The 11,511-nt window shown below is 35.4% G+C and overlaps 1 protein-coding gene across 2 annotated transcripts; it reads left to right on the top strand.

The window, feature by feature from the left end:
- Positions 1 to 1,203: 1,203 nt before the first annotated feature.
- LOC120070120 (pentatricopeptide repeat-containing protein At3g14730-like) lies at positions 1,204 to 5,202 on the top strand. Of its 2 annotated transcripts, none has more exons than XM_039021977.1 (2): positions 1,204 to 1,366; positions 2,360 to 5,202. In XM_039021977.1, the coding sequence occupies exon 2, from the start codon at positions 2,465 to 2,467 to the stop codon at positions 4,361 to 4,363; it is 1,899 nt and encodes a 632-aa protein (XP_038877905.1). In that variant the 5' UTR covers positions 1,204 to 1,366; positions 2,360 to 2,464; the 3' UTR covers positions 4,364 to 5,202. The 2 variants fall into 2 exon arrangements, with proteins under 2 accessions (XP_038877905.1, XP_038877906.1); XM_039021978.1 differs by having other exon boundaries at positions 1,204 to 1,403.
- The last annotated feature ends 6,309 nt before the right edge of the window (positions 5,203 to 11,511 follow it).

The following is an 11,511-nucleotide window of genomic DNA, read 5'->3' as shown; positions in this document are numbered from 1 at the left end:
AGGGATCGAGGTTGGGGTTCCCCGCGAAAAATTTTTCCGCGTTACCTTTTTTTTTTTTTTTGTAAAAAAACAATTAATTTAAATCATTAATGTGAATAAATTTTAATTAAATAATTAACTTTATCACTAAATTGTTTATATGGTTAGTTTTACATGACAATTTGAACTTAAAGATAAATTACTCAAATTTTTACCTAAAAAAACTAATTATTTTTAGTAGAAAGAAATAAATATAAGCAAATTATTCACATATATAATCTAATTTTAAATATTCAATTTAAACATATTCATTATATTTCCTAACAAATAATCAAATTTGGAATTTAAATGTAATATTTATATAATAATAATAACACATAACATTAAATAATTATACTAAATAAACATGTAGAAGCTAATCAGGACGGGAACAGGGGCGGGGTGGGGGTCGGGACGGGGAATGCATTCTCTGTCCCCATCCCCATTCCCGTTTAGCTCACGGGGACTTTTTTCCCTCACTCCCTCCCCCATTTCTCGCCTAATCTCGCCTAATCGGGGAATCCCTGTGGGGCCCATTCCCGTGGGAAAATTGGACATCTCTAATTATAAGTTATCAAAGTTTAAATTTAGATTATTTCATTAATTTAGATTATTTTGACTATTAAGGCAATTAAAAGTTAAATAACTTTTAAATTTCACTCTATTTATAAATATGATTATAAATAAGACATAAAAACACAATTAAATTAAGAAGTTTTTGGACATTGAGTTGATATGTTGAAGTTAAAAGTTCGTGTATAAACTTTTTTTTTTTTGGATAAATGTGCAATCTTGAATAGTGAAGGATCTTGAAATAATTCATGTTCAATCTTGAATAGTGAATGATCTAAGATTAGTAAAATTAAATTACTTATGTCCCAGACAATTATTTGGTTTTTGATTTTTTATTTTTGAAAATTAAGTTGATATACATTACTTTCACTTTTAAATTCTTCCTTTATTCTCTATTTTTTATTTATGACTTAAAAAATTAAGACAAATTTTAAAAACTTAAAAAATAATTTTAAAAAATTTCTTATTGTTTTTGGAATGGACTAAGAATTTAGGTATTGTACTTAAATAAAGGTGCAAGTTAACTGAGAAAAAAAAATGGTGAAAAAATAATTTTAATATTCAAGATTCTAAAAACAAAAACCGAGAAAAGTGTCCATGCATCCTCAATTTCATTCTTTTAAAACCGAAAGCAACGAAATTTACGCCAGAAGCAGTCGAATATCGACGAAACCATGGTTCTTGCTATAATGAAGATAATAAATTCGAGGATGGTCCGAACGGCTACTCACCAAGTACCCGCAATTCATTTTCGATCCGGCGACCAGCGGCGGCGGTGAGGCTTCTCTTTCTCATTTCTTCCAGTTTCCCATGTCAGTTTCAGTTTGATCTTTAATCTAATTTGCTTTCAGTTCTGCGATTTCTGCTGTTTCACTGAGTCTCAACTCTGGTCTCTCCTCATTGTCTTCTTCATCTCTTACACGTTGTTCTTATTTCATCGAGTAATGCTGATTTTTCTCCCTTTTCTTACTGGTATATATAAGTGCAGAAGAGGCGAGGACTGTTGTTTTCTGCTCACGATTCGTATTCAATTAATTTGGGTTCACTGGAAATGGAACACACGAAAAACCCTCGTTTCATTCGACTTCCATTTGTAGAAACAACCCTAATAAAACTTAGATTTTCGTTTTGCTTTGCACTTATGATTGGAGCTCCCTGTTATTTTTCATTTGTCCCTGTGGACAGAAATGGAAAGGGAAAAAAAATCAAAATTTTGTATGTTTATATCTCATTGGCATGAATTTGGTGTTAGTATCAAAATGTAGTAAAAATTCTAAAACTTTTAAGGGTAAATTGAAATTAGCCATACATTAGAGCCTTTTTTGTGTATTTAAGCCTTTTAATTTGTACCAATTGGAAACACACCCATCACTAATGTCTTGTTACCCCTCTTGCGTAAGCTTTCTTTACTATTATTAAAGGCTAGTGTTACTACAGGAGAAGGGGAGAAAACAAAAGGATGGCTTGCTGCCTGCTGGTTTTTCCCAAGATATTTCTGACTTGATTTGCTCTATCTTTTTCGTTCATTTTAATGTTTCTCCTATTATTCATGTTTGAATTTGGCGAGCTGTATTTTTTAATTGCTTTCAGATTCCGAATAATAAAGGTTTATCTATAATGAAAAGTGTTCTCAGTTTTTAAGAAATTTTGCTCCAGTTATTCTTGTTTGATGCCATTGCAATTCTTTCTTTTTAAAACATGTATTCACATGTGTATATTTGTGTGTGCATGCTCATATCTAAATATGTCGGGTATGTTGTGATTGTAGGTGGTAATGCCAAAATTAAGAATTGCACGGTGGATGTTTCATGACATCATTGATAGATGACCTTTGTTCATATCAACTTCTGCAAATTTTCTCACACTGGCTTATATGAATCAAATGAGCAAAAAGACCATCCTCTCAAAAATCATCGGTAAGAAGCACCATTTATTCTCCTCTCCGTTTTTCTGTTTACCCTCCAGACTTCTAGTTTTTCAAATACACTATGATGTAGCCACCTGCAATTTTGTTCTCCAATCATATGCCAACCACAAGAATCTCACTAAAGGAAAACAGCTTCATTCCTTAATGATCACTTCTGGATTTATTCATTTGCCTTCATCCATTACTAGCTTGATCAACATGTACTCTAAATGCAATCAAATGGAACAGGCTGTTTTAGTTTTCCACGATCCATATCGTGAGCGTAATGTGTTTGCATACAATGCAATAATTGCTGGATTTGTTGCAAATGGACTTGCAGCACATGGGTTTCAGTTTTATAAGAGAATGAGGTCAGTGGGTGTAATGCCTGATAAGTTCACTTTTCCATGTGTAGTTAGAGCTTGTTGTGAGTTCATGGAGGTTAGGAAGATTCATGGTTGTTTATTTAAAATGGGATTGGAGTTGGATGTGTTTGTTGGCAGTGCTCTTGTCAATACTTACTTGAAGGTTGACATGATGGAGGATGCAGAGAAAGTTTTTGAAGAGTTACCCGAGAGAGATGTTGTGCTTTGGAATGCAATGATCAATGGTTACACCCAAATTGGTCGCCTCAACAAAGCAGTAGTGGTTTTTAAGAATATGGGTAAAGAAGGGATTTCACCTTGTAGATTTACAATGACTGGAATTTTGTCTATTCTTACTTTGATGAGAGATATTAACAATGGTAGAGCAATTCATGGAATTGTAACAAAAATGGGTTATAGTTCATGTGTTGCAGTTTCAAATGCACTGATTGATATGTATGGGAAATGCAAGCATATTGAAGATGCTTTAATGATTTTTGAGATGATAAATGAGAAGGATTTGTTTTCATGGAATTCAGTTATATCTGCTCATGAGCAATGTGGTGATCATGATAGTACCTTGAGACTTTTTGGCAAGATGTTAGGTTCTAGGGTTCTACCTGATGTGGTTACTATCACTGCTGTACTTCCAGCTTGTTCTCACTTGGCTGCCCTCATGCATGGTAGAGAAATTCATGGATATATGATTGTTAACGGATTGGGAAAAAATGAAAACGGTGATGACGTATTATTAAACAATGCTGTTATGGACATGTATGCGAAGTGTGGATGCATGAAAAATGCTGACATAGTATTTGATCTAACAAGGAATAAGGATGTGGCGTCTTGGAACATCATGATTATGGGTTATGCAATGCATGGATATGGTAAAGAGGCATTGGATATGTTTCATCTTATGTGTGAGGCTCAAATTAAACCAGATGCTGTTACATTTGTTGGAGTTTTATCTGCTTGTAGTCATGCAGGTTTTGTACATCAAGGGCGATCATTCTTAACTCGAATGGAACTTGAATTTGGTGTGGTTCCAACTATTGAGCATTATACTTGTATAATCGACATGCTCGGTCGAGCAGGACATGTAGAGGAAGCTTATGAGCTGGCTCAAAGAATACCTCTTCAAGAAAACCTTGTTTTGTGGATGGCATTATTGGGAGCATGTCGACTTCATGGGAATGCAGAGTTGGGAAAAGTTGTTGGAGAAAAGATAACGCGACTTGAACCTGAGCATTGTGGTAGTGGTAGTTATATATTGATGTCTAGTATGTATGGAGTCGTAGGTCGATATGAAGAAGCATTGGAGGTTAGACGAACAATGAATGAACAAAATGTTAAGAAGACACCAGGTTGTAGCTGGATTGAACTCAAGGATGGGCTGTATGTTTTTAGCATGGGAGACAGGACACATCATGAATTAAATGCATTGATTAATTGCCTTTGTGGCATTGGATACTTTCATGATGAAGTTATGCATTCATTTTAAGCTATGTTAGTATTTGCAATTGAATTGACCCTTTCTTTTTACCAGATAGGAATAAAGGCTTAAAAAACACATGGATGAATTTACAGTTGATTGAGGAGGGAATGGAAGAATGGGCTTCTTTGAACACGCTTACAGAAGACACTCTTCGCAGCAAGGAAGAACGATTTCCTGTGGCCTTTGGATCCATCGAGCACTTTTAAGGTTTGTTCTCTCTATTATAAGTTTACGAGTCTCAATAGGCTGGTTGTTACATCCCCTCTACAAAAGCATTTGGAAGGACAAATACCTAAAGAAGATAAAAGAGTGTTTTATGGGGCGGTTTGGGACTTTCCAACTTAAGAACTTGAAAATTTACTCCAAACAGGCCCTTCGCCATTGTGCATGAGACAATGGCCAAACGGCTCCGTATTGCCTAGAGGATGTATTCTGTGTTCTATGCATAAATTGTAACGATGTCCAAGAACACTTTTCCTTGTTACATAGAATTTCTCTCATGAGTATCGATGCACCATCCTAAAGTCTTTCAAATGGTTAATGACTCTCCCAAGTGATATGAAGACCTAATTGGAGACCTTTGGCCAGCCATCCTTTCAAGAATGGCTGCAGATTATTAGAGCGCATTGCACGTGTTTCATAACATCTTCAGCCATGCATCCACAACTATTCATAGATTCTATTATAATAATTCTTTTGTTGGTTTAAATTATGTTCCCCATTTACCATTTATAGTATCATGATCTTGAAGTTAATTAGAGCTTTTTTTGTGGTTTCTTTTATAGGATCTCTGGTATATTTTGTAACATTTCAATAGCATCAATAAAATATTTGTTTTCTAATAACAAATACTTTTTACTGTCTGCATCTCGAGTGGATTGCACGTATATGCCTCATCCATCTTCTGGTAAAGCATTCCAAGTCTCTCCGACATTTCTTGAAGTTATATGTTACAACTAAAAAACAACAAGAAAAGAAAACTTCAACATTCATGAAATTTCGACCGTGGATGAAAACATGATTTATTGATGTTTTCTGTAGTAAAAAATGTAAATGAGAAAAAATGAAAGGGAAAAAATTAATTTTTACTTTTAAACTTGATATCTCAAACTTAGACAACCATTGTAATCTTAATCTTATACTAGGTATGGTATAACAATTTTGTCCACTAATAAGCTTTCTTTTGAAAATTAGTTAAACAAAGATTAAACTACAAATTTAGCCTAACTTTGAGCCCACAACTTTTAAAATTTGATAAATTTTACTTTTGGAGTACTAAAATTGAAGATGGTTTAATTTTTTTTTGTTAGAATTACAAGTATGATTTGGAAAGAATATGAGAAAATGTATGAAAACAAGTGGTCATTTAGCTAAAACGAATTTGTATCAACGGATATATGACCAAAACAAAATTACAAAGCGATCATGCGTCATGATGTCAGTAATTGTGCACCATGATGTATGCGATCGTACACTATGATGTCAGCGATCACATACCTTGACGTCAACAACCACGCACACTTTTTGCCCGTACGATGATTTTATTTTGTCATATCTTTGTTGATACAACTCCGTTTTAGCTAAATGACTACTTGTTCTTATATGTTTTTTTTGTGTTCTTTCCAACTATGTTTATAAATTGAGCAAAATGTTGAAGTATTTTTACTTTTAAATGAAATTGAAATTTCGTTTTTTGGTTGTTGAAAGCAAGAGGAAAAGAGAGGTAGGAAATAGAGGAGAAGGTGAAGTATTTAATATTAAGGATAAAAGTGGTATATCAAAAGCCAAAAGGGTCAATAACAAATAAGTTTTTTAAAAAGAGATATGCCATAGAAAAGTTTCTACTATTTGAGTCATTTTGTAGTTCAAGGGTCTTGGACTAAACTTTTAATTTAACTTTAAAATATAATCTCATATGCTTTCAATGATTTATAAAATATATGTATCGTACAAAATTGATATGGTTTAAGAGAAAACTACAACAAAGCTAAATTGTTGTGAAAATTTATGAGATTTAAGAGAAAAGTACAGAATTGATGGACAAGCACTAACATGTTTGGAATAACTTCTAGATCAATTAGAAACTTCTTGAGCCACACATCCTCCTTGGCAGCTTCACAAGCCGCTACATACTCTACCTCCATGGTAGAGTCAACTATACAACCTTGCTTAGTGCTCCTTCAGACCACAACTCCTTCATTAATAGTGAACACTGATCCTGAAGTGGATTTCCTAGAATCCCTATCCATCTAAAAATCATAAGCAATGTATCCTATAAGGATCAAATCCTTAGACCCATACACAAGCATGTAGTCCCTCGTTCTCCGAAGATACTTGAGGATGGTTTTAACAGTGGTCCAGTGATATAATCCTAGATTAGAGTGATATTTATTGGTTATCCCTACTACATAGCAAATGTAGGTCTAGTACATAACATTGCATACATCAGGTTGCCAACAGCCGATGCATAATGGATCTGTCTCATCTCCTCAACTTCTTGAGGTGTCTTAGGACATTGCTCCTTAGATAACATAATTCCAAGCTTGAAAGGTAATAACCTCTCTTGAAATTCTGCATCGAATATTTAACACACATCTTGTCAATATAAGATGTCTGAGACAAGGCTAACATTTTATTCTTATGACCTCTGAAGATCTGTATCCCTAGAACAAATTACGCCTCTACCAAATCTTTTATTTGAAATTGGACCACCAACCATTATTTTACATCAATTAGTAGACCTATATCGTTCCCAGTAAGTAAGATATCATCTACGTACAATACTAAGAAAGCTACTGAACTGTTGATGATTTTCTTGTAAACACAAGGCTCATTGACATTTTGATCAAAGTCATAAGTTTGATCACAAATATCAAATCTTAAATTCCAAGATCGAGAAGCTTGCTTCAATCTATAAATAGACTGATTAAGCTTGCAAACCTTTTGTTGTTGACCTTGGGAAATGAATCCCTCTGGTTGTCGCATATAGATGGTCTCCTCAAGATTGCCATTCAAAAAGGAAATCTTGACATCCTTTTGCCAAATCTCATAGTCATAATATGCAACAAAGGACAAGAGTATCCGGATAGACTTTAACATGGCAATAGGTGTGAAAGTTTCCTCATAATCCACTTCCTCAACTTAGGTATAATCCTTTGCCACCAATCTAGCTCTAAAGGCCTACATCTTACCATTTGCTCCCCTTTTCCACTTGTAGATCCGCTTTCAACCTATAGGTTTAACCTCATCAAGTTGATCTACAATACCTTAGACTGAATTGAAGTACATAGACTCCATTTCGCGATCCATAGCTTTAATCCATTCATCTTTGTCCATATCCTCTATTGCTTGTTTATAAGACAATGGATCCTCAACATCTCCATTTGATATGATGGTCAAGGTTTCTGTTAAACCCATATAACGAATAGGTGGATTCGCAACCCTCTCACTACATCGAGACTCCCTTAAGGGTTGAGGTGGATGTGACCAATTAGATGAACTGACATTAACAACTCTTATTGATATACAAGGTCCTTCAACAACACTTGTTGAAGTTTCAGTAGTTTTGTTGGAAAGCTCGTTGAACACTATTTTGTTGCACGACTTATGCTACATTTTGTGGTCCTCTTCTAAAACGTAGCATTTGTTGAGACAAACACTTTATTATCTTTAGGATCGTTGAAGTAATAACCTCTCATTCCCTTGGGGTAACCTAAAAATAGGCATAGTTTTGAACGAGGTTCTAATTTCTTAGGATTAGCCTCAAGCAAGTGTGTTGGGTAACCCTAAATCCTGAAATGGTGTAAACTACCTTTACGACCATTCCATAATTCTAAAGGTGTTTTAGAAACACTCTTGGATGGAATACAGTTCAAAATATAAGTTGCAGTATGTATGCGTAACCCCAAAACGAGTCAAGTAATTAAGCATAACTCATCATAGACCGAACCATATCCAACAGGGTTTTATTTCTCCTTTCTAATACACCATTCTGCTGAGGTGTACCAGGTGACAAGAGTTGGGATACGATTCCATGTTCTATCAAATAGTCTTGGAATCTTAAATCTAGATACTCTCCATCTTGGTCAGTTCGAAATGTCTTGATTGTTTTACCTAATGTATTCTCAACTTTAGCATTGTACTCCTTGAAATTTTCTAGGGCTTCAGACTTATGTTGCATCAGGTAAACATACCAATACCTAGAATAATCATCTAAAAAAAAAAAAAGAAATATTCAAACGCTCTTCTTTCTTTAACATTCATAGGACTAGAGATGTCTGAATGTACAAGTTAAGGATTCTTTGGCTCTATGACCTTTTCCAGGAAAAAGGTCTTTTAGTTATTTTGCCTTCAAGGCATGACTCACATACTGGTAAATAATTTCCTTTTATCTCACTTAGAAGTCTATTCTTTACCAACCTCTCAATCCTATTGATATTTATGAGACCTAATCTTAGGTGCCAACGTTAATCATTTTCTTTATGAGAAACTTTTAGTCTTTTATTATGAGTTATTACAGTTTTGAACATTTCAGTATTAAAAAGGGTCTTTAGATTCTAACGACCTTAGCACATAAAGATTACTTTCTAAGTTTGCTGACAAATAAAAGCATCATTCTTATAAATAAACACTTTATTTACATTGAAATTTATAGAATAGTTCTATTCAAGTAGACATTTTACAGAAATCAAGTTCCTTTTTAAATCTGGAACCACATAAACATTATCTAATAACAAATAAGAATTCTATAAAAGATATTGTGGGCCTTCCACTGCTACAACTGAGACGACTTTCCTAGTTCCAATACGCATAGTCATCTCACAGTCCTGAGCAACCAGAAACTAATTCCTTGAAAAGAAGAATAAACATGATTAGTGACACCTGAATTAATTATCCAAACTGAATCATCATTCTCCACTAAACAAGTTTTCAGTACTAACAAATCACATTTACCTTGTTTAGCTTTCCTCTTTTTCGCCAAATTTTAGGGACAGTTCCTTTTCTAGTGTCCCTCCTAGTTGCAATAGAAGCACATTCCCTTGGCAACCTTGGCCTTTCTGCCCCTCTGGCCACAACAGAGTTAGCTTTCCTCTGACCTTCCTTCTTCTTCTTCTTCTACTTTTTGGTGCCGAAAGAAAAGGCACAGACATCGTTCTAGAGGTCGAACCTTTATGGAACTTCTTTGAGAAAGTGGCAACATTTGCCTCTCCCTTATGCTCATTGACTTTCATCAAGGACTGGTAAGCCTGTAGTGAAGGATCTCTTACCGAAGAGTTCTTGAGCGCGTTCAGATCACTCCGATCTCACAGTGACCAAAATACAACAATAAACATTCATACGTACAGTTATGCAAACAAATCTTAATTATCGACATGCTAAAAACAACAACATAACAGGGAGAGAGTGCCATATTAGTTGAAGACAGTCTTCACACTTTGGAACTCAACGCAGCAGAACCCTCCACGCGATCTTCCAACGCCCAGCAGCAGTGTCAACAATAGCAGCACGAACACAAACGCTGTAGGAATGACACCACCAGAAAAGTACCCCGGGTATTCTCGGAGTGAGAACCCAAAGCATGGTCTTTGGTGAATTTGATAGAGGAAGGAGGAAACACAGATCATGTAGGCGATAAGCAAGTGTGAGGGAAAAAGACGCTATCGCATAGCAAAATGCTTATTGTTAGGAAAGCTACAACGATCGGTGTAGGTTTTTACTGAAACGATCGCTTAGCACACTAGGATAATCGATTGTTTCAAAATCACACACACACTATACGATCGTTTAGAGAAGCTATGCGATCATGTAGGAACTAGTGCGCGATCGTTTAGGCACAAGGAGACGATCGTTTAGGTGAGAGGACTATCGTATAGGCTCTCAAAATTCTTAAGCGATCGTTTAGGCACGAGGTGGACGATCATCTAGACGAAGAGCGACTATCGCATAGGCTCTCAATTTACTTAAGCGATCATTTTCTTTTCACCAACGCGCTCCTTCCAATTTCTTTTTGGACGACGATTTGAACGATTGAAATTCAAAAATGAAAACAATTTCATTTCAATTCATCGGTCACAATAACCGACTCATCCCACTACCCACGTCCAAAATGATTTTTGGATTAATTATCATATAATTAACTAATTAATTATAAAAATATAATCAATATTATATTTTATCTATAGTTTGTATCACATATCTACTATAGTATTTTCTCCTTTACTTGATATAAATCATATTTATATCTAATTTCCTCCAAAATAATGTATCTCATACATTTAGTCATATATATCAATATATAAGTAACCAGTCAATTATTCATATATAATCGAACTTCCTCTTGTCAATTTGAACATTTCAAATTAACCCAAACACTGGTTCTCGACTTTATCCAGATACCCAGGGGACCTAATGGACCTGTGGCTCGAGTTCCAACGGTCGTGAATAGCTGACTAAACTCTTTAGCCACGAGATCCACATCGTTAACTGTCAGGCATTCCCCTAAAGACCAACAATTGAACTCTTCTTACCACAGATATATTTCTGTGTCCATCGATATAACCAATCATGAGTACGCTGACCCTTCACAGATGCTCATAAGTACAGTTGGCCAAATTACCGTTTTGCCCTGTAGTTATATCTCACTCCTTAAAGTACCACTGATTCCTCTAATGAACAATAACAACATAGTCAACTATGTGTGAACACCTTTAGGCCAAGAAAAGGTGTGTGGTGCCAATCGTTCAAGCCCAGAATCAACCTTAAGGGACTCTCTTATCTACTTACCTTGCCTCGAGGAAGGAAGTGAATTCTATATTGTGTACTGAGTTTCCAAGCTCCCAACAACACAAATCCCAAAATGGTAGGTTTGAATCGGCGACCTGGCCACATCGCACCCATACAAATCAAAGGATCGCCCTCAATGGTAGGAGTTCTCAACTCACTCAGGATTGAGGTCATGTTACCTAAGTCATCCTAGTGAAGTGAATCTTCTATCATGAACGGTGTTATATAACGAGACGTTAACACTTCGTGGTTAGGTCTTATACAAACTCTTTGTTAGGACGTCCCACTCGCATACCCCAACACGGATGATAAGATCAAGACCCATACTGTGGACAGTCACACACTTGTGACCATTCCACAAAGCAGGCCAA

Source organism: Benincasa hispida, unplaced genomic scaffold (assembly GCF_009727055.1).
Source record: "Benincasa hispida cultivar B227 unplaced genomic scaffold, ASM972705v1 Contig945, whole genome shotgun sequence".
NCBI lineage: Eukaryota > Viridiplantae > Streptophyta > Magnoliopsida > Cucurbitales > Cucurbitaceae > Benincasa > Benincasa hispida.
This window is presented reverse-complemented; position numbering and strand designations above follow the sequence as displayed.

Coding starts and splice junctions, on each gene's coding strand:
- LOC120070120 (XM_039021977.1), top strand. CDS start 2,465: ATGAATCAAATGAGCAAAAAGACCATCCTCTCAAAAATCATCGGTAAG.